This window comes from Phragmites australis, chromosome 21 (assembly GCF_958298935.1).
Source record: "Phragmites australis chromosome 21, lpPhrAust1.1, whole genome shotgun sequence".
In the NCBI taxonomy this organism is placed as follows: Eukaryota; Viridiplantae; Streptophyta; class Magnoliopsida; order Poales; family Poaceae; genus Phragmites; species Phragmites australis.
Window position 1 is genome coordinate 16734669 of NC_084941.1, and position 23990 is coordinate 16758658.

At 46.1% G+C, this 23990-nt stretch overlaps 1 protein-coding gene across 1 annotated transcript; it reads right to left on the minus strand.

The window, feature by feature from the left end:
* Nucleotides 1-22366: 22366 nt before the first annotated feature.
* On the minus strand, nucleotides 22367-23364 carry LOC133903767 (ethylene-responsive transcription factor RAP2-13-like). The gene has a single exon (XM_062345227.1). It carries the CDS (start codon nucleotides 23355-23357, stop codon nucleotides 22488-22490), a length of 870 nt encoding a protein of 289 aa, XP_062201211.1. The 5' UTR covers nucleotides 23358-23364; the 3' UTR covers nucleotides 22367-22487.
* Nucleotides 23365-23990: the final 626 nt, after the last annotated feature.

The following is a 23990-nucleotide window of genomic DNA, read 5'->3' on the forward strand; positions in this document are numbered from 1 at the left end:
AAATACACAATGAATAACATATGCCAAAGGGTTACATATATATAGCCGAACCACCTCCTATCTCAACCGGTTTATAGAAACAGAGGCTGGGAGATTAGGAAGTTGTCAGTGTTGTGTGATTAGCGGCATGCCGTGCGCTACAGTGGCATGCAAGCCGGCCACCGCGATACATGTAGGCCCACACAGGCACATGCATAGGTATACAACTAACACTCCCTGCAGTTGGAATGGGAGGAGGATGGATGTTCAGACTAGAACGAAATTCCATGAAGATATATGTCGGGAGACCCTTGGTGAAGATGTCCTCATACTACGACGAAGTCGGGACATGAGAACGCGGACTTGGCCAAGTGCAACACGCTATTGAAAGAAGTGTAGATCGATCTCAACATGCTTGGTACGCTAGTGTTGTACCAAGTTGCTGAAGAGGTACACTGCACTAACATTGTCACAATACACCAGGGTGGCATGACGAAGTGGAAAGTGAAGTTTGAGAAGAAGCTGTCATAACCAGGAGGCTTCAGCCACGCCATTGGCTACTATGTGGTACTCAGCCTCAGTGCTGGATTTGGAAATTGTCTGCTGGCGCTTAGAAGACCATGAGATAAGGCTGTCCCCAAGGAAGACGTCATAGCCCGAGGTGGACTTCCGTGTGTCGGAGCAACTAGCCCAATCAACGTCGATGTATACAATTAGCTCACTAGAGAGGTGTGATGAAAACCAGACCATGATCTAAGGTGCCTTGAAGATAACACAAATTCTGCTTCATCAGGGCAAGATGAGACTCATGAGGATCATGCATGAAGAGGCACACTTGTTGCATGACGTAGGTGATATCGGGCCCAGTGAAAGTCAAGTACTAAAGAGCACCAGCAAAACTGCAGAACTGTGTGGCATCCTCCACAGGCTTACCGTCACCGTAGAGCTTGGATTGTGTATCAACAGGTGTACTGCAGGGTTTGCATGCAGACATCCTAGCACGCTCAAGAATGTCCAGGGTATACTGGTGTCGAAACATGAACAAATACCCATCCTGTTGATGTATGGACATGCCCCAAAAATGATGGAGAGAGCCAAGATCCTTCATGGAGAACTCTCACTGGAGAGCTGCTATAGTCCTATGCGGGAGTACTGGGGAAGAAGCTATCAGTACAATATCATCCACATATAGCAGCAAGTAGACAGTGGTTGTGCCACGGTCGAATACAAATAGGGAAGTGTCTAACTTTGCTTCCACAAAACCGAGAGAGAAGAGATGTGAAGCAAACCGTTTGTACCAAGCCTGTGGCGCCTGCTTCAAGCTATATAAGGACTTGTTGAGGCGGCAGACATGATCGGGGCATGCAAGATCAATGATTCCAGATTGCTGAGTACAATAAACAGTCTTGGAGAGAGTTCCATGAAGAAAGGCATTCTTGGCATCCATCTAATGAATTGGACAATCCCGAGATAGAGCCAGTGTAAGCACAGTGCAAGCTGTCACAGGTTTAAGCAGTGGACTAAAAGTCTCATCAAAGTCAATGCCAGGATGCTGAGTGAATCCCCAAAGAATCCATCGAACCTTGTAACTATCAAGAGACCCATCTGAGTTGAACTTGTGCCTGTAGACCCACTTGCATGTAACCACATTGACACCAAGAAGATGAGGAACAAGATCCCAAGTGTTGTTGCTTTGGAGAGCATCAAACTCTACAGTCATGGCACGGCACCAATTTTGATCTGATAGTGCACTTCTGTAAGATGTTGGAATGGAAGAGAGTGCGGCTGTCTGAAGATTGAGGCGTTGAATTAGTAGTCAAAAACTAGTTTTTCCTCGTGTGACCATCTGGTGATCGTTGTTTACTGGAGGAACCGGAACAACAGTGATCAATCGTCAGGGCCATCGAATTCCACTGGCAGCCGCTTGTAGCTCAGGTCTAGCAGGGGCAGCGGAACTGGTAGCAGGCAAGCTGGTGACTAGCGAGGATGTAGGGGGTGTCTGTGGTGTTCCCAGACCTCAATGACCTGAGGGGGAGGCAAGCCCAGGGGAAGGCCAGGTAGACGATGGTCCTATCAGGGAGGACAGCCCGGGAGAGGACCTAGGAGGTGGGTAGGCTAGGGGTAGTAGTTATGGTGCACGGTCCAAGAACTGTAGGTTGAGGTAAGATGGCCTCCTGTGCGTCATGCCTGTAGAAAACTGAGAGCCAATCGAACAGGGGGCATCATCAGTTAGAAAATCAAGATTAGGTGGTAGAGAGGAAGCCCCGACAAGGGGAAAACATGTTTAATCAAAGGAGACATGGCGGGAGATGATGATTTTGTTTGTGGAAAGGTCGAGACAATGATAGCCCTTATGGTCAGATGAGTAACCAAGAAAAGACACACAAGGTGGACCGCTGGGAGATTTTGTTGCGGACGGTAGAAGAAAGATTGGGGTAGTAGTTACATCCGAAGACTCTCAGGTGTGAGTATGTGGGGGGAAACCCCTTAGAGAGCAAAGTACAAAGTCTGGAGAGTTGAGGCTTTTGGTGGGGTGACAATTCAGCAAATAGGGGTTGTATGAAGGGCCTCCACCCAAAAGGAGGGCGGGAGATCGGCCTGGAACATGAGGGATCACATTATATCATTAGTGGTGCAAATAATGCATTCGGCCTTACCGTTTTGCTAGGACGTGTATGGGCACGACATGTGGAGTGCAATGTTGTGAGTGAGGAAGAAGGTATGGGAGGTGGAGTTGTCGAACTCATGGCCGTTGTCACACTGGAAGGCCTTGATGGTCACGCCAAATTGAGTGTGGACAAAGGGAAAGAAATGAGATATATGTGTAAACATGTCAGACTTAAAACATAAAGGAAAATTTCAAGAAAATGTGAGCAGTCAATTTGGCACAAGATAGTATTTGTAACCAGACACACTGGGTACAGGAAAAGTCCAAAGATCATGGTGTATTAAATCAAAGTTGTGACTAGATTGAGATGCTAAAGTGCTGAAAGGTAAACGGACATTTCGTCCAAGCTGACACACATGACAAAGAGGGCAATCGCTGGTGCAGAACACAGGAGGGAATTCGAGCTAATGAACTTAGACAAAGCATCATGGCTGAGATGCCTGAGTTGACGATGCCACAGGGTTAGGGAGGCAGTGATGGCAAGAGCTGCGAGGCGAACCAGAGCATGAAAAAGGTAGAGATCCCTGGAGCTATTGCACCTGGCAATCACGTTCCTGGTACAAAGATCCTTCACAAAGAAACCATACGGGTCAAATTTGACAAAGCAATTATTATCAATTGTAAACTGATGAACTAAAATAAGGTTTTAGATGATTCGAGGAGTAACCAGAACATGGTGCAAAGACAGAGGGGAAGGGGTGGGAAAGGAGATGGAACCAGTAGAAGTAACAGGTACAAGGGATCCATTACCAACGATGACATGGGAATAGGGGTTTCATGGGAATGGAGGGAGGAGAGGATACCGGTGTCCAAATCCATGTGGAAGGATGCACTAGAGTCCATGTACCATCAGTATTGGAGGGAGGCGGGTTGAGCATCACCGTGCTGGATGCATTAGCGAGTTGCTATTGATCCCAATAGTTGGTGCCAAGCATGGGGTTCCATGTGGTCGACTGTTGCGAAGGTGCTCCCCTGGCATGGGGCTGCATGCCAGGGTCGTACATGCCGCCCGATGCGGGTGGTACAATGGCTGTCATCATCAGCGATGGTAGAGGAAGCCGAGTGAGTGACGGTGCAGCACCGGGTAGAGCCGATCTGAGGGTGCGGCTGTGACTGTGCCCAACCACGGATTGGTGAGGGACCAGTTGGTTGGCGGGACACCATTGGCACCACCAGGGCACTGCCGGACAAACCGATGGCATGGGAAGGTGCGCCTGGAGCTCCACCCGAGCTCTGTTGTATGCCCTTGTTGCACCAGCAATGCTTGTTGTTGCTGCACCCAAATCCTCATGTCCCAGTGGTGATGTTGGTGGCATTCAAGTGAGGACCAGGCGATGATTGCTGGTTGGAGGTGAGGAAGGCAGTTTGTGTACTGGCAGTGCGAGTCTTGGATATTTCCTCAAGGAGAAGACAGGAGCGCACTTCAATGAAGGTGGGAAACAAGCAATGCATCTTGAGGATTGGCACCATATGGGTGAACTTCTCATTGACACCGCGAAGCACGGACAAAACGAGGGTTCGGTCGGGATGGGATCACTGAGATCACGAGATTATCTACCATGGATTTAAGTTTCCGACAATAATCATTAATAGATTGATCACCTTGAAGAAAATTCTGGAAGTCTGCCTCCATGTAGAGAGCACGTATTTCCTTGTTGCTGAGGAATTGGAGTTCAAGACCAAGCCACGCAGCGCGGGCCGTGGTGCCCAGTGACATAACGATCTCGAGGAGATTGGGGGCGATGGTGTTGTAGTGCCAGGAGCGAATCATATCCATGTACGCCCAATCGCCATGCAGCAATGGCGGGTCGTCGAAGGGAATATCTTTTGTCAAGGCGTACTTCCCGAGGGTGCTGAGAAAGAGCCCATGCCACTTGGTGTAGTTGGAGGACATGAGGTCAAGGATCACTGGGACGAGGGCATTGATGTTGATGATGTTGACGGCCTAGGCATGGAGGTTGGCGATGATGTAGCCGATCGGGTCACCAAGGCCGGAACCAGTGGTGACGGTGGTACTCGCCGTCGGGGTGCCATAAGGAGGAGGATTCGTGATGGAGGAGGTCAACGCAGCACGCTCAGTAGCGATGGTTGCGAGGACGTCAAGTCAGGCTTGATCGACAGTAGCAGCGATAAGCTCCTCAATGTGCCAATCTTTAGCGACCGTTGCAGTAGCACACTGGGCTTCGGCAGTGGCGGCGGTGATAGCGGCATCAACAACAGAAGTGCGCTGGGCTTCGGCAGCGACGGCCTACTCGAGGGTAGGAGGAGGGGCACCGGCCATGGTGATGGCGGCTAGGGTTAGCAAAAGCGTGCGGTTACAAGAACACCACGTCTGATACCATGAAAGCATGATCCACGTATTTTAAGGTAAATACGCGATGAATAGCATATGCCAAAGGATTACATATATATAGCCGAATCACCTCCTATCTCAACTGGTTTATAGAAACAGAGACCGGAAGATTAAGAAGGTGATCAGCGTTACGTGATTAGCGGCATGCCGTGCGCTACATTGGCATGCAAGCCAGCCGCCGCAATACGTGCAGGCCCACACAGGCACATGCATAGGTATACATCCAACAGAGGAAGACGCTCGTGTGCAAATCCGTGCTGGTGTTGTGCCCATTTGTGGTATATTGAGGCTGATGAATGACTTGCTCGCTACTGCATAGTACAACTCCATTCATTGGCATCGAGAGGGCAGGCAAAAGCATGGCTGCAATGATGATTGCCGAAGAAGTTGGACGAGTGGGCAAGGGTATTTTTGTCCAATTTCACGGGCCCTAGACGGTCAACCCAACTTGACCAGATGGAAGGAGACGAGATGGAATTTCCAAATAGCAAATTGCAAAAGAGATGGCAAAAATAAAAAGTGATCAAACACGATGGAGAAGCAAATTTAGATCCTGTTAATGGCAAAAACAAAATTGTTCCGTACTTGAAATGGTGGAGGTCTGTCAAACAATGTTTTCTTGGTTTCTTGAAAGAACAGCTTTTCATTGAATTGTATGCATAGGATCCTTGATACACAACTTTCACTGGTACTCTTTAAAAACTGAATAATCTCAATGTTGACAGCCTACTAAAAATCGTTCAGACAGTCGGCAGTAAAGCATGGGATGTATGGTAGTGGTACCTATTTATGTGAGAATAATATTGTTTGGGTCTGTCTAATTGTCCTGAGCATGAAATCTTCTTCTCAAAATCATGCAAATTTTGGACCGTGCGTGTATTTAGATACAAATTGATTTAGCTTTATTTTGCTGATTTGAGCCAATTAGTTTTAGAATCCCTAATTCACCGTTTTACTGATAATATGATTCACCGTTTTACTTTCATGTTTTAAGCATTGAAACATGACATGGGAATTACTTTTGCAATAATAACAACAAGAGTTAGAAATCTTACAAAAATCGGTTGCTAAATTGCACACAATATTATATAGTTTTATCCATTCACAGCGTGGCGTTGATATCAATGGCTCCTTTGATTGGTAGATATGCTTCACTTTGTTCCATTCTTCATTGCTACAACCTAGGATCCTTTGTTGGTTTTCTTCTTTCTCAGCTCCAGTACGCATCTCAACAGAGCGGTTTACCATATGTATATTTAACTTATTTTTATATAAAATGCAAAAACAAGAAACAAAACAACCAACTAGGTGCTATGATCCCTGGCAATGGTGCCAGAAAACATTGGCTGATACCTGCAAGCGCACAAGATTATATGTAGCTAGTTTTCCCTCAGCAGTATTGAGGTTATCGAACCAATGCAAGGGAGCAAAAGAAAGTTGGTCGCCTATTAAACAGTTATACCACTATCGTTAATACAACCATTAGCAAGTGAACGGTTATTTAAGGAAGCAATATGTTGTGAGGAAAATAATAAAGTAATAAATTAAATACAAGGACTCCGATGGACCAGCAGATGGATTCTAGGCTTAGGTTTCATTAGACTAATAAATGGATAAAGGAAGCTACTTTACTATCATTTAGGCGATTGTTGGGAACTATCTTAACCGAACAAGGTGGAGGGCTTTCGGAACCTCTAGGTGAGCTGAAGGCTGGGAGGATGAACAGACAAAGCGAGGAACTGTGCACTGCTATTAATGTCTCTCTCTTTTGGTTACAGTGCCGACCTATTTATAAGTCATATCTAACCACTCCCGCTACAATTTACAACATTACTCCTCTAGCTGCCACATTATCGGAATATTCGTGGGTAGTTCGGCACTTTCCTAAGACCGACAAGCCTATTTACAACTTTGTCGTTTGTGGTCTTCAGTTAGCAATGGTCACCCTTCGCTCTATTCTCCGAAGGCCCACGCTTGATGACTCCTTCGGCCTCTCTTCGGTCGTCCTTCTGGTGGCGCCAAGGGAAGATCTTCGACTGGCCTCCGAAGGCCCGATGATAGCTTCGCCTACCTTGAACCTCTAGCGTCCCTTTAGTCCTCCACAATATTGAGCGAAGGCCTTTGGTCTACCTCTGAAGGCCCAGTGTAGGCTTCACCGATTCCATCCATTGGAGATGTTCCTACGGTTCTTACCGGAAGAGTGTCTTTGGGCGTCGTATGATTCTTGCACATGATAGACCCACGACAACTGTAAGCTATCAATAACTAGTGGCCATAGAGGTCTTCGACTCAGCTTCTGAAGCAGCCCTGTGAAACCATTCCCCAACAGTAGCCCCCCACGAGCAAGGTTCCTATTTGATGGGTCAAACCCGTGAATCGGATGGTATCACCGAACATCGTCCCCTTTGGTCCGTCACAGGTCTCACACTATTTTATTCACCTTCGGCAAAGGACAGTGAATTTTCTATTAATGATTGTTTATGTTACGATGTTTTGACTTTCGAGGTGTTGGTTACTATTTATTTATCCTACCAATTAAGAGGCAGTTCAAGTCCCAATACACGCCTTTTCAACTGCCCCCTTTTTTTCACTGCTATATATATAACACCCCGCGGTTCATTTTTACCACTCGCTTCCTTCAATCCTACGCGCATAGCTCTCACACTCTGTGCAAAGGTACTCACAATCCTTCATGGTCCTAACCCATCAGACCTTACACCAGGTAGCGCACACCGATGGCTCAGAAAGGCAAGACCGGTAGGTCGAAGACCTATTGGATCGGGAAATCGAAGGTCGACGAGGCAATCTTGGCTGGTCTTAAGAAAGAGGGTTTGATATGCGATTTGACAAAAGCCAGGCTTCCGAAAGACTAGGAGACCCCGACACCAAAAGATGATGAAGCTATTGTCGTTGTAGACTATTTCAGAGCTGGACTTCGCCTGCCGTCCGATGAAATGGTGGTGAAGGTTCTTAAGATTTTTTAAATCTACCTACATCAGTTGACGCCAAACGCTATCATCCGGCTCAGCCTCTTTGCCTGGGTGGCAAGATCCGAATGAGCGAAGGCTTCAGCTAGGGCCTTCGTTGCGGCCCACCAGCTCCATCACCAGCCAAAGCTGGTCTTCATCGACAACGTACAGAGTGAAGCCCACTACGGTTGCGTGAACGTCACCTACCGGGTAGGTGTAGCCACGCCTACCATGGCTTATAAAAACAAATGACCCAAGAACTGGACACAATGGTGGTTTTACCATAAAGTAGATAAAAAGGACTATCTTGTGTCAAAGACCGAGAACTACAGAAGTAATCGCACCTCGGATGTTGCAATAAGGGGTCCCTAATGGGAGGCCTTTGAAGCATTTATGAGGTGTGTGAAGTACCTTAGCACTTGTGACCTTCGTCGAAGAGTTCATAGCCATGGCCGTGTAGCCCCTTAGCAGAGGGTGGACCATTCCATCCTTTAGGCCAAAAGGTCTCGAAGGACTCTGCCATCCCGAGTTTGACTTCGCAGGAAAACCAGGTATCTACTCCTTCGGTATATAATGTTGTACTCCAGACGAAACTCTTCTCAAGAAAGCCGAAGAGCTATCAGTGCGAAATGATACTGATTGGCCTAAAATCCTTGACTATGTTGGCATCTTTTTTCTTTAGGAGGAGAGTGATGGATGCCTAGGTGAACAACTGTAAGCTTTGTTGCCCGAAAGTATGGAGTCCTGACCGCACTAAGGGACAGGCTCTAAAGCAGAGAAGGGAGAAGTAAACGAGATAGGAGAAGTGAAATTACATTGGTTATGGATTTTTTTTATTTGTTCTTATGTTTCTATGTTGATATAGCTATGACCATCGTGGAGGTGGAGGTCGAAGCCCATCTTCTTCTAGGCAAATTCACCGCAGTCAAAGGGAAAGCCTATGCTGAACTGGCCGTCAGCTGCCGACTTAACAAAATTGCCAAGCTCTGAGGCCTCAGTTACAAAGGGAGACCAAAAGCCACTGGTCTATTTACTGGAGGTGCTAAAGAGGCTGAAGACGCCAATGGGAAAGGAAAAAGGAAGGACAGGAACCCTTCGCCCATGTTCACAAGAAGTGAAAGATTGGATTCTCAAAGAAGTTTGCTCGCCCTAATGAGGACCTCATTTGCGATGCTAGGGACGACAAAGGTGTCAGGATTCCAAGCACCATTCTAGTGACACCTCTCCGGCAGGCACCTCCAGAGGACATGCCGGAACTGGCCATCCCTTCGCCAAGACATGTTGCATGCACTGCACCAATAACCCTCTCCCCTCTCTTCACTTTGAGCGATGATGATGAAAAAGTCCTACCAGAAGTGTGGGTCACCGACGAAGCAGCCGGTGATGAGACTATGCTTCATCGTGACAAGGATGGTGAAGGGGCCTATTCTGATGACACCGCAATTGAGGGAGCTAGCTCGTTTAGCTCAGACTCCAACTCTTCCGAAAGTCTATAGGCTTCAAAATCCGAAGATGGTGGGAATGTTTCACCATATCTGCGCCTTGGCGGTGGCAAAAAATTAATGCCGCTGGCTACCTCGAGCAATGCTAGGGTCATCACTACCGAAGCGCTAAAAGTGTCTTCGTTTGAACCTAGTGACGGGGAGGTGAAGGATGCGAAGAACATTATTAGCAGCTTCATCCTCCCCAAGCTCGAAATTCCACTGGCACGGAAACCTGCTACTAAACATATCGACACCCTCGACATGGCAACCACAAAGGTAGTCTTGATTATTACTAAGCCTCCCTTCGTATTATCATTCTTGCAGTGTTTTATGCTTTGTTGCAGACTACGCTTTTCTCACGTGCTTTGTGCCAACAAGTAGGACAATCCGAAGCTCATACTAAAGGGGTGGAGGAATTGAGGGCCCTGCTGCTCCAAAGAGCTAAAAAGGCCGAGGCGAAGCAGAAAGAATTTTTTTGATAGGCGAGGTTGCAAGAGTTAGAAAAAAAGGTGGAAATCCTTTGCTCGGGTACGCTAGGACTGGAGCAAGAGGTGCCTGCCCTTGGGTAATGCATGACGGTGTCTGAAGTGAACTTATCAAAACTGTAGGCTCTCTACGATGCCGAGAAAGCTGAAAACCAACACTTAAACAAAGCGTTGCGCGAGGCAAAGCAATTTTCTTGTGATGCTATTGGGATAAAGTTGATATTTTGGAGCCAAAGGCAGTTGAAGCTAGCCAAGCTATTTTCTAGACTCTTGAAGAGCTAGGCGCTTCGGCCGTGGCCCCAACCCTCGACCAAGTTGACCTAGGCGGTCTCCTCCAATGGATCACATAATCGACTGGCAGCCTTCAACAAGCGGCTCACCTTTTTGGTGATTTTTGTGCTATGATTTCATGCCAAAGCATTATCCAATCCTTGGATCTGACAGGCTACGACCATCACATGGCACTCCAAAGCGCTTCATTCTGCTACCCGTCGGACATGTCCACTAGAGCAGTATCAAAGGCCTCGAAGGCCTCCGCCAGGGCCTCCACAAGCAACTTTTGGTGCAAACGCGGGCACACCCTTGCACTTCAGGAGGTGGAATACAACCGCCATAGTGTAAGTAACTATTCTCTATATGTTAGTGTCTTTTCATTATTTTTTCATTTAGATCTGACTTGTTTTTGTTTAGGCTATTGCAAAGGCCATGAATGCTTCGGCCATTGTAGGAAGTTCTGCCCAGCCCACTTCAGCACATACCTCTTCACAAGCAGCTGATGGTGCACAAAATGTAGGTCCGAAGTGAGTGTAACTGAACGGTTGTTTAGTTGCACTTGAGACATTCAATATTATTCATAACATTTGTAATATATCTTAGTTTCTTCTTTAAACATTTTGATACTCTTCGCTTCCTGCACAAGTTGTCCCTTCTGACTCTGTGCAAGTAGTCGAAGATGTTGTTCCCATAACTATGATGTGGTACCACTTTTATGTGTCATGGGCTTGCTGGGAATTGTACCGTCATCACCATCCTGACAAAGAATTTTACCATTATTGGTGAGCGAAGGCCCGAGTCTATGATGCAAGGAATGCTAATTTGAAAGTGTTTTGGGAGTCATTTCGCCCTTCGGACATAGAGATCTGAAGGGTTGAGAGGGAAACTCGTAGAATAGAGTGTGGGGAATTTGCCCCTCTGATAGGGCTTCTTGAGCCGAAGCCTGAGCCGGTTGACGAAGTGTATGACACCACTTCACTCTTGCAGTTTTGCTACCAGCAACGACCGCAACCATCATGAGTGGTTACATTCATCGAAGGTGATAGTGATCAGAATGTATCTTCGGCAGACACTTCTTTGTAAAGTTATATCGGTTCCCCAATGGATCCAACAAAACCTTTTTTCAACAAGGCGGGGTATTTCCTTTCAACTTGGTCGCAGCCAAATGTACAAAGATATTATAGATCCTGACAATGATGAATTCGCAGATTAATCTTTGTTATTCTATGTTGCATTCTTCCACTGAGTCTCCAGTGTGCAACATTTGAGCCATAGGTCGATCGAAAAAAATGCTGCCCCCACCCCCACCCCCCTGACTTTTAAGCTGTAAGGACCTTTGGCAGCAATGCGCATGAAGTGTTGATGGAAAATATGCCGTCCCCCCTAACTTTTAAGCCATAAGGACCTTCAGCAGCAATGCTAGCGCAGTGTCCATGGAAAAATGCCCCCCCCCCCCGAATTTTAAGACGTAAGGACCTTCGGCAGCAATGCGTGTGAAGCGTCGATGGAAAAAATGCCATGCCCCCACCCAACTTTTAAGCCGTAAGGACCCTCAACAGCAATGTAGTTGAGCGCTGCTATGACTCTGTGTCTTCGCTCATATCTTTTGACTCGAAGACCAAAATCATATTGGCCAAAGCATGTGTGTCCGAAGACCATTTTCCTTTTTCCTGTGTGCTACTCTCATTTCTAATTTGAGTATTGTTTTAATTATTCATACTAAGGTGTGTTTCCCCCACTATGAGTCTGGTGACATGAACTTTCTCTAATTCAAAATCGAAGGCATGCTGTTTTTTATTCGAGATTTAGCATTACCTTGGCATGTATGCATGAAGAACTTGCGCTTTGATGCATTGACATAACATGTGTATGTGGAAAGTAAAGCTTCGGAGCAAGGATAAGATTCTTTCATTGCTTCACATTGTGAGCCTTTCGTTTCTAATCGAGAGGTTTGCTGCCTTTGTTTTAAGGTTGAGCAAAGCCCCTTTTTTTCTTTTTCTTTTTTGCTTTGGTGCAGGGCTCACGCTCTTAGTCCTCATCTTGTTTATGATCCGAAGACTTTAGTTTAGTCTTCGAGGCGAGGTCAGGCACTCCTAGCCCTCATCTTCTTTATGATTTGAAGACTTTAGTTTAGTCTTTGGAGCAAGGGTAGGCACTTTTAGCCCCAGTCTTTGTTTATGATTCGAAGACTTTAGTTTATTCTTTGGAGTGAGGGTAGGTACTCTTAGCCCCCTGTCTTGTTTATGATCCGAAGACTTTAGTTTAGTCTTCAGAGCGAGGGCAGACACTTTTGTTTTTAAGTCGAGAGGTGGGATGCCTTTTTTAAGGATGAAAAACACTTCAGCTTTTTCCTCCGAGTAAGAACCTATCTTATAAGTCAAAGGGTGAGGTGTCAAGCACACTTTGACATTCCTAACATCGACTTCTCCCTGGCTGGCTTCGGCCCACCTTGTTCTATTGATTTGTGTGCATTCTTCAAGCGAAAGCTTGCAACACTTCGACGGTGAATTACGCACTAATTATATCAAAGCATATGTTTTTTCGGAGGTAATTTCTTATAATCACAAGTGTTTACAAAGGTGACTACCTCGTTAAAAACCTCACACCCTGACGAGGGAGTTCCCTCTATGAGAAAAAGAGTACAACACTTGTACATTGCTTGAATTGAAATGCTAAAATTAAAAGTTCATGAAAGTAAATCTATTACAAGGGCTTCGCCTATTACTATGAAGGTCCCTCTTGACATCTTCGATTATGCATAATACTTGTGAAGGCTATCCACATTCCAAGTGTGTGGGAGCTCTTCTCCTTCAGGGGTAGCCAAGTGGTAAGACCCAGGCCTCTTTGAACTCTTCACCAAGAAAGGTCCATCCCATTTGCTCTGCAACTTTCCACAGTTGAAGCATTTGGTAATCTTCAAAGCACAAAATCCCCTGGAGCAAACTCCTTCAGAGATATGTTCTTGTTCCTCCATCTTCTGGTTTCTTCTTGGTATTTAGCCAAATTTTCATTGGCTTACATTCTTATTTATTCTAGTGCATCCTTTGCTACTTGTTCTTTGCTTTGAGCTATCTCAGCTGTTACGCAGAACGACTTGTTTTTATGCTCCTATAGGGTCATAGCCTCTTCTCCAAAGAGCAAGCGAAACAGCTTGAAACCCATTGGCCTAGTCATTGTTGTTCTGATCGACCACAGGACCTTCAGCAACTCTTCGACCCACTTCCCTTTCAGCAGATCCTGCAGGCGCATGGCCACACCAGTCAAGATGATGCCATTCGCCCTCTCCATAGCTCCATTTGACTAAGGATGATGTACTGAAGTGAAGCAAACTTTAATTCCCATGTCTTCACAAAATTGTGAAACATTCGCTATCAAATTGTGTCCCATTATTGACTGTTACTTCATGAGGAACACCAAAGCAAGATGATGTTTTGCCACAAGAACTTTTGAACATTTTTTGAAGTTATCTTTGCTAGCGGGACTACCTCCACCCATTAGGAGAAGTATTCAACTACCACCACAGTATAGCGAAGGTTTTATGGAGTAGATAGCAACTAGCCAATGATGTCAATCCCCCACCGAGTCAAAGGCCAAATTGGTGGGATAAGTTGTATCTCTGATGAAGGCTTGGTCGAGCCCTTCACCATATACTGGCACTTTGCATAGCTTTAGACCATGGTTTACGCATCAGAGATGGCCCTTAGCTAATAGAATCTTTACCTAAATGCTTTCCCTATGAGTGCTCAAGTGCTGATGTGCGAGCCACACTGCCCTTCGTGTATTTCTTTAAGTAAATCCTTCCCTTCTATCTAGGATATGCAACAAAGCATCGGTGCACAAACTCCCGTCTTGTACAGGTCAGCTCCCACAATCTTATAGTTTCTGGTTCTCTGCATCATACGCTTTGCCTCCACCTGATCCTCAGGTTGGTTACAACCCCGAAGGTAACCCATTATAGAAGATCGCCAATCCACGATGTCAATCGCAATGATGCTACATGCCACCTGCTGAGGGGCTTCGACAGCTAGTATTTTTAAATTTTGATGGAAAACATCTAGAGGAAATGGTAGGTGTTGTGCCACAGCTTTGGCGAGGTCATCGGCATCGGAATTATCATTTCTTGATATACTTTTGACAGTGAACCCCAAGAAATGCTTTTCCATACTTCGCATGACTACCATATACTTAGCCAGCTCTAGCTCCCTAGTCTGGAATGTTATGTCAATCTGGCTTGCGACCACCTAGGAGCCTGTCTTAACCAGTACCCTTTGGGCACCAAGAGCTCATGCTTTATGAAGGCCGAGGAGAACTGCCTCGTACTCTAGAATATTGTTTATCAACCGAAAATCAAGTCAGGTTGCATATCGCAGCTTTATGCCCGAAGGTGAAGATACAACTGCTGTTGTGCCAGCCCCCCCCCCCCCTCACCAAGCTCTGTCATAATATTTGATCCACACTAGGTCTAATTTTGCTTCCTCTTGGTCTTCGGCCTATGGTGTCCAGTCTACCAAAAACTCCACCAGGACATGAGATTTTATCGTCGTTTGCACGACGAAGGACAATGTAAAAGGTGTTATTTCCATGGCCCATTTCCAATTCTTCCCGTGGCTTCATGATTTTTGAACATGTCACGAAGGGGAGTAGAGGTCGGCACTGTTATCTTGTGTGCCGTGAAGTAATGCTGAAGCTTTCGTGACGCCATCACCATTGCATATGCCATTTTTTTCCATTTTAGAATAGAACCTCTTCGGTCATGCCAAAACCTCTTAAACATAATAGACCGGAAGATGTTGCAACTTTTCATTGACTTGCGTTTCTTGCACAAGTACTGCACTTACTGCCGAAGGAGAAGCCACTATGTACAGCAACAACTTGGCCTTTGGATTTGGGCTAGTCAGAGCTCTGAGCTTCATCAAATACTCTTTTAGTGCATCAAAAGCATTTTGTTGCTTCATACTCCATCTAAAAGGGACAAAGCCTTTGAGAGTTTTGAAGAAAGGCAAGCTTTGCTCAACAGATCTGGCAATAAATCGACTGAGGGCTACCAACTTTCCAGCCAAGCGTTGTGCATCTTTCCTGCTTTGCGGAGACATGATGTCTAGTATTGCTTGTATCTTTTCTGGTTTTACCTCGATGCCCCTTTTTAACACCAAAAAACCCAACAATCTCCTAGAGCACACACCAAATGCACACTTTTCAGGATTCAGTTTTAGTCCCACACTTCGTAGATTGCCGAAGGTTCCCGAAGGTCATCGAAGTGATTGTCTTCTTTGATGCTCTTAATGACTATGTCGTCAACGTACGCAGATACATTTCTTCCCAACTGTGACAATCAGCACAATTTGGACCAACCTGGCGAAGCTAGCTCTGGTATTCTAAATGCCAAAGGCTATTCTCACAAAACAATATATTCCGAAGGAGGTTCTGAAGCTTGTTTTTGCCTCATCCTTCTTCGCCATCCAAACCTGATGGTATCCGAAATATGCGCCCAAAAAGCTCAACATTTCATAGCCAGCTACAAAGTCCACTAATTGATCGATTCGTGGCAAAGGAAAGTCATCCTTCGAATAAGCTTTGTTTAGGTCTATGAAATCAATGCACATTCTTTATTTACCGTTGCTTTTCTTAACTAACACTGGGTTGTCCAGCCACTCAGAGTGTAGTACTTCGCGTATGACCCCAACATCGAGCAACTTTTGCACCTCAGCCTTCACTTCATCTTCTCTTTCTTTTGAAGCCGTTTGAAGCCTTTGTTTCTTTGGCTTTGCATTCGGGTCAACATTCAGAGTATGCTTGATAATATCTATGCTGAAACCCTGCAAGTCTTTTGGCAACCATGCAAAGATGTCTTCGTTATTGCGAACGAAGGAATTCTATCATCCTTCACTCAGCCTCCTTGGTCATTTTAGCTCCTAGACCACTGCTCTATCTTTCCTATTCTGATACGGCAGCACTTTCTTGGTCTGGCCTTCGGGCTTTGCCTTCGGTACTCGTTGTGTCTTTAGTGGATCTTCGCCTTATTAGGGCTTTGACACAGGATCTGCTACGACGTGAACATTGCGGCAACTCAAAGTGTATCCAACCTTAATTTTGTGAGCTGCTTGCTGATCTCCTGCACCGTTATGACACACTCAAGACCAAGTATCTTCATGCACAAATAACCATGGTGTGGTGTTGCGTCGAACTTGTTTAAAACCCCTCTTCCAAATATGGCATTGTATGGATAGGTTATATCGATGACATCAAAGGTAATATCTTCCATCCAAAAATTTGACCCTTCACCAAAGGATATCGGACTCTGTACCTTGCCCAAAGCATTGATTCCTATTCCATCGAAGCCTATCAACGGTAATCCAGCCTGTTGTAAGATACTTCACTGCAGACCCATCCTATCGAAAGTGTCAGCAAAGATGATGTCTGTCAAGCTACCACAATCTATTAAGATCATGTGGACTTCATTGCTTGAAATGTTAGCCGCGATAATGAAGGCATATGTACATGGATATTCTAGGACTCTCATATCTTCCTGAGAGAAGGTGATGGGGACATGAGACCACTTCAAATAGATGAAAGCGGAGCTCACACCGACGTGGTTCACCCTTCGAACATATTCTTTTCGCCGCCTCTTAGACTCGGTCTCCTGATTAGAGCCACCAGCAATTGCCAAAACCACATTCAATCTGTGTGTTACTGTATTTACCAACCTACTGGTTTCTAGGAGAGCTTCGATTGCAGGTCTTGGCAGAGGGGGTGGAAGTAGTGCTTGAATAACCATAGATTGAGCATAGGTCTGACCTGGTGGAGCCAAAGGTGTCGGCCCATGCGGCTGCACCGATGTCATTGGACGCTATTGAGGAGCAAAGGCCGAAGGTTTGGCCCATAAGCCTAGCCTTGGCCCTGTTGATATTGACATGCATTGTTCTACCTATATGGCGTAGCATGATGCACTACTCATGTTGGGTCAAAGGGTTGCTTCCCCAGGCCTTCCTTCATAGCTACAATATGTGGACAATGTTTAGTTGTATGACTGGCACATTTGCCATGTATTTCACAGTACAACATGCTTGGGTCATGAGGTACTTGTCCTCGTCGGGCACCTCGGCCTCCGCAACCTCTACTGCTTTGGTCACCACGTACTCCACTGCCCTGAGCTTCGACGACCTCTTGGGAGATGTCCTCGAGCACGAGTTCTATCTAGTTGACCTCTTTTGCTTTGGGGTGTACCCGAAGGACTCATGTTTCTTTAGTTTCTTCGTCCTGTCTTTCGGCTGGCCAGCGTTTGCATCCTTGTTTTAGGAATGGGGCTTTAGCATTTTTGACGTTGCCATTTTTCTCTTCCTTCGATGATGGTCCACTTCGGACCTTGCATACTCCTCCATTTTGTTGAAGAGTTCATGGACACTTTGCAGCCTCTTGCATGTGAGCTTTCCTGCCAATAGCCCTCCTCTAATGCCCTGGATAGCGGTGTTGACGATCGTGTCCTCGCTCAAGCCCTTCGCCTGACAATGCACATGTACAATGCGCCGCATATAGTCTTTCAATGGCTCCAGTGGCTGCTGCTTAATTGTGAAGAGGTCGCCTTCTATGACCTTCTCAACCCCCCTTGGGTCTGATTCTCCATTAAACATTACTACCCTAGGCATCTTGAAACCTAGAGGCTAGGGTTGGTTTTGCAACCCAATGGAGAGCGGTGATTCCGGATCACCTTCACGTGACCTATGTCAAAGGTCTTGCACAGGCCATGCTGTAAACACTGACGAAGGTGTGATGATGTTCTATGTCTCTTCCCCCTCCCTCCTCAGCATGTTAATTTGTTCTTGCATTTGCTCCAGAGTTCTTCTGGCTTTATCAGCTTGTCGACGATATTCAGCCACTTTCCAACTTGCTGCTAAGCTCTCTAGCATACGCCTCTTCTATGCAATTTGTCACTCCAGATCTTCGGCTTCTAGCCGCACGCTCGTTCTGCTTCGGTTTCTTCATCTTCGCCTTCATATTCTTCTAATTGGCCGAAGTCGCCATGCTCTTCAACATGAGGTGCCTTTCCTTTTGCTACTGCCGAAGCTTCGAGTCTAGTGTGAAGCCCGGCCTCTATCCTTCGCATTGAAGTATTTCCATCTTCCTGGTGAAATGGGTCTTCGTGAACCCAACCATCCCCCTTGGCCAGCCCAACCATATCATTTTCTTCTTCCTAAACTTCTTCAACCGCCTCAGGCGTGGTGAGAATTGCGTCCGCCGCTACCTAAGGGTCAACAGTGGTTGTGCCACCCTCCGAAAGTTGTTCCTGTTGTGCCACTAATCCATCAACGGCCTTCAGCTTCTTTTTGGGTGGCATGGCTTCGTAATGTATCGATCCCCCCGAACGGCACCAACTGTTTGGAACTATTGTAACCAAACAAGGTGGAGGGACTATGGAACCTTGAGGTGATCTGAAGGCTAAGAGGATGAACTGACAAAGTGGGGAATTGTGCACTGCTATTAATGTCTTTCTCTCTCTCTCTCTCTCTTTTCGGTTATAGTGCTGGCCTATTTATAGGCTGTACCTAACCACTCTCGTTACAGTTTACAACATTACCCCTCTAACTGCCACATTCTCAGAATATTTGTGGGTAGTTTGGCACTTTCCTAAGCCTGACCGGCCTATTTACAACTCTGCCATTTATTGTCTTCGGTTAGCAAAGGTCACCCTTTGCTCTGTTCTCCGAAGGCCCCGGCTTGATGATGCCTTCGACCTCTCTTCGGTCGTCCTTCTGGTGGCTCCAAGCGAAGATCTTCGACCGGCCTCCGAAGGCCCGATGATGGATTTGCCTGCCTCAAACCAACAGTGTCCCTTTAGTCCCCCGCAACACTGAGCGAAGGCCTTTGGTCTACCTCCGAAGGTCTAGTGTAGGCTTCGCCGATTCCATCCATCAGAGACGTTACTGCGGTTTTGCCCCGAAGCATGCCTTCGGGGCATCGTACGATTCATACACATGACAGGCCCACAACAACTGTAAGCTGTCAGTAACTAGTGGCCGCAGAGGTCTTCGACTGAGCTTCTGAAGGGGGCCTGTGAGACCATTCCCCAACAGCGGTCTTCCTAGTTTAGTTACTAGCTTGGTTCGGAGGTTGCAACACTATTATCCACCATACCAAACTCCTCCCAAATGGATGGTTCCCGTGTTAAGACCGCAAGGTTCGGACCAACGCATTATGTTATATGGATTAACCATTACTCCTTAGATAAACATACAATCCACTCGTACGTTGAGGCTATCACTCACCATATCACATGTTCATACACATAAACCTATCTAATACTATGCTAGTGGAAGTACTACGCAAGATCATAATGTAAGTATGTCTTCCTACACTACATTAGGATGGCATGATAGAGGCAATGAATAGTAAAGCATTAAGGCAACTAAACCCTATTTCGTACTAGATCACCATATGCCTAAGACCATAGTCAATTAGTCATGCATAATTGGGGCAGCCATGTAAAAGTGAATAAATATGCAATACAATGATGTATATATCATACAAAGAGTTATATCTAATATATTGATCGACACAAGATGCAAGTGTATGATTAAATAAGATGCAAACACAAGTATGGTGTTGTCTAGGGACCCCCTATTTACAATAGAGAAGAGATTGTGGTAATGAATATGGTGGAGATCAGCATTCGATGGTGGATACAGTGATGACGGCACACTACACCAAAATATCTCATCAGTGTAGGTTTAAAATCGCTATCAGTAGTGGGTTTTGAACCGACACTGATTACTCGGTACTGATAGTCACTGACTATTAGTGCTGGGTATGAAGCCGGCACTGAAAATCACTATCAGTGCTGGTTGGTGGCTCCAACCGGTATTGATAGTCGGTCTCGATTCAACGTTTTTCGGACAAAAAAAGTTTCAAAATTTTTTTTCGCAACCAGAGACACCCGAGCAGAGGCTACCCACCCGACCGTGCTCAATATTCACAAATTCATGTAGTATTCGCTCGCATGCGCCAACCAAGACTCGAACTCAAGACCTCACAGCCTGTACGCACATATGACCCATCTAACTATCCCAGCTATCGTCTGTTCGTGAGTATAGTAGCAAAATAAATCCTTTTGACATCTTCTGACCGAATATTTGAATAGCTATTTGGATATCTAAATGATCTCAAATAAAAAAGTGATCAACTACAAAGTTATAGATCTCGTCGAGAGCTACAATTTTCATATAAAGTTTTCCCCATCCGACTTCGTATGAAAAAGTTATGAATTTTTTAATGTGAGTTGTCATCGACCACTGATGTAACTTTATTATAATTATTTGGGTATTTAAATGATCTCAAATTAAAAGGTTTTCAACTACAAAGTTGTAGATCTCATCGAGAGCTATACTTTTTATATAAGTTTTTTCCCATCCGACTTCGTGTGAAAAAGTTATGAATTTTTTAAGATGAGCTATGACAGTAGCAATCATCAGTGGTGATTCGTAACTAGAACCGACACTGATACTGATTATCAGAACTGGTACTGATACAGTCACTATCAATGCCGGTTCGCATGCGGGAGTTTAAGAACTGACACTGATACGCCTTCAATACCGATTATTGTTGAACTGGCACTGATAGGGCACTACATATGTGATATTCTATAGTAATGGCATTAGGACAAAGCCTTAGGGCATGGATATGGTGTGAAATAGGAGTGGCTACGTGGAGAAGGCCTGGAGGAGCCAAGGGGCGTCCTCCCTCTATTGGGGACGTGCTCCTCTCATGTATGGTCACGTCTAGGGTTGGATAGCCTTTTATTTGCATGTGAAGTCTTCCTATCTTCCAATGTAAGGCCATCTCTAACGAAGACAGTATTTTTACCTTTTCAAGTGTTAGGGGATGGATTTTTAAAGATTCTGTTGGAGATGACCTAATGCTAATTCAATCCAATAGTTAATGAGTGGTTTCTACGTTGAAATATCTTCCTTAAATACCAATAAACCTCCTAAAATAAGTTCCAATCGAATCAGTGTTGATACGGGCAAAGGGCTTCAACAGGGTCGTCTCAAGCTCCTCCTGAGGGCGGTAAGGTCAGCCATAATACCGTATCCGACCCTTCCGAATATTCTATATTTCCCTCTGCGTGGCTCATTTTCAAAAAAAATCATAGAAAGTTCATTCATAGTGAGATGAAAATGATCTTTATATGGAACATGTATCCCTCGATGAGATATATAACTTTATAGTTATAGATTTTTTTCATTTGAGCTCGCTAAGAAGCCCAAATAATTTATTCAAGCTTTAGGTGGCTAATTAGGTATCGATAACTCCACCAATTAACTCTGACTTGACTCATTTCATCCTAGTTCATCCATTGGAGTTTAATAACACATTTTATACGAAAACCAATAAATACTGATACTAATATGATACAATGATAAAATATGTAATGTTCAAGTGTTAAACATGATTATTAGTTTTATGCAATACTTTCAATGAAAGCACATGTTGGAAAGTGGCATATAAAGACATTTTACATTGAAAGCGTACTAATATATGATGCATATCTTGGATGCATCATCCCGCCTAGATCTAGCGGCAGCATCGCTGCTGGAGCCGTCACCCTCCACTGACCACTATGAGCACGGTACTCACCGCCACCAGCACCACCCACCAGCGGTCCTCTGCCATCACCGTTGGGCCGATTGACCTCTATAGCCATTCCTCTAAAGTGTGGTGCCCTCTAAATCCTGAACCGTAACCTTGTCGAAAAAGACGACCACTCCATGGTGAGCATTAATCTCCTAACAAATCCTATGGCTACAAATTCAAATAATTTCTCGCCCAATTTTCATTCGCAAGACATTTAACCTTTCCGATATTGTTTAGGTGTGATCGCACCAAAAAGTACTGTAGCCATAAACACGACACAAACAAACAACCATTACATTCCCATCCAATGTGTCAATTCAATGTTGTTCATTATTAATCATTATATTTCTGAGGACGCAGCAGCAGCATCCATCACATAAGAGTGGTACTAAACTAGTAGTATATATTTGGCATATGCACATAGCCTTTTTGTTTCTGACAACACCCACAAAAGTGACCCTGGGTGATGTAACAGCACTGCGTTACACTCCTGCACAATGTCACGAACAAAATACCAAGCTTAGTTTAAGCGATTCGATGCGATTGAAGCTTCCTGCACCACAAACGCAGAAATGGCATCGTTTAGCAGCCACTTGCCATTTCTGTTGTTATGCTGGTTAGATCTCATAGTGTCGCATGATCAGGAAATAATCAGGAGAGGATGGCGTCCCAGTCGATCTCCAACGACGGGTATTTGCGCAGCCCGACGCCGTCGGCCTCGTCCCACGGCGCCTCCGAGAAGTCCAGCTGCTGCATCTCGAGAAGCGGTGTCTGCTGCATCTCGAGAAGCGGTGCCGCCTGCTCAGACGACGACCCGGTCGACGAGGCGTCCGCGCCGTCGGCGGCTGTCATAGTAGTCGTCGAGGTCTCCGAGGCGGAGCAGCAGCCGCACTCGTTCCTGATGTCCGCGTTCTCGGGTGGGGGCGAGGCGGGCGCCGGCGCCGGCGCGGACGTCACGGCGTTGAGCTTGGCATCCACGGTCGGGTGGAGCGGCGGCGCGAGGTTCCGACCGCCGCGCCTGAGCTCGGGGAAGTTGAGGCGCGCGGCGTCACCGCGCAGCTGAAACGCGGCGCCGTCGTAGGCCAGCGCGGCCTCCTCGGCGGTGTCGTACGTGCCGAGCCACAGCCTTGTCCGGTTGCGCGGCAGCCGGATCTCCGCCACCCACTTGCCCCAGTGCCGCTGCCGCACGCCGCGGTACAGCCTCGTCCTCGGCGCCGCCGGCGACGCCAGGCCGTAGCACCGCTTCATTGCGCGCGGCGCTGGGCCAACACGGCCGCCGACGCGGTAGTAGTAAGCCGCCGGTGCCGGCGTGATCAGGTGGTAGTAGTTGCTGGCGCCAAGAACAATGGCCGTGCTCTGCTCGGTGTCCACCATGAATGGCACTGCCGGAGCAGCTTGTGCAGGGGTGGCTAGTGCGTGGATTAGCGCTCTGTACTCCACGGCGCCTAGTGGCGGTGACGAGGCAGGAAGCTTACTGGTAGTAGCAGCAGCGGCATGAAGGCGACGCCATTGGCGATCCATGGCTGTGGACCTGTGGTCATGGATTCTTGCATCAATCAAGAAAGATGCAAAAAAGCCAAGGAGTAATTCTTGGCCAGCTAGTTTATAGTTTTGGCTTCTGTGGATGTTTTGAAGTCATGAAGTGGAATGAATATGCTGCAATGGTTCAAGGAGTCTTTATAGGCAGGAAGGCACTGGCCGTGCTGACCAATGGATAACTGTCAAGTGTCCAGCTGTGCTACGTGTCAACAGGTCTAAAGGAGCTTGTTGGGAGCTGGTGTTTAGGCCTCGTTTAGCTGCGGGAATTTGTTTTTGGATGTTGAGGAAATTAAACAATGTCATGCGAAGTTTCTGTGGCCGTCAGATGTAAGCTGAAAATATATAAATTGTGTTGGTCGTTTTCAATGTTAGCCATTTTTCAATATATAGGATTTCTGGCAGCACCGTGCGAAATCAAGATTTAAACAGGTATATAGCATAACGAAGCTTTCTTATATCTTCAGCATACATATTGTGATAGTGCGGAAATCCGAAGGTATTTGTAGGATATCAGACATCTTCACTCGCAGGACGTGGGGTACTACGAAATCCCTATGGAAATTCTACTTTCCTAACGAGTCCTGGAATCGCTTGCTTCCTAGCTTACTACACTAC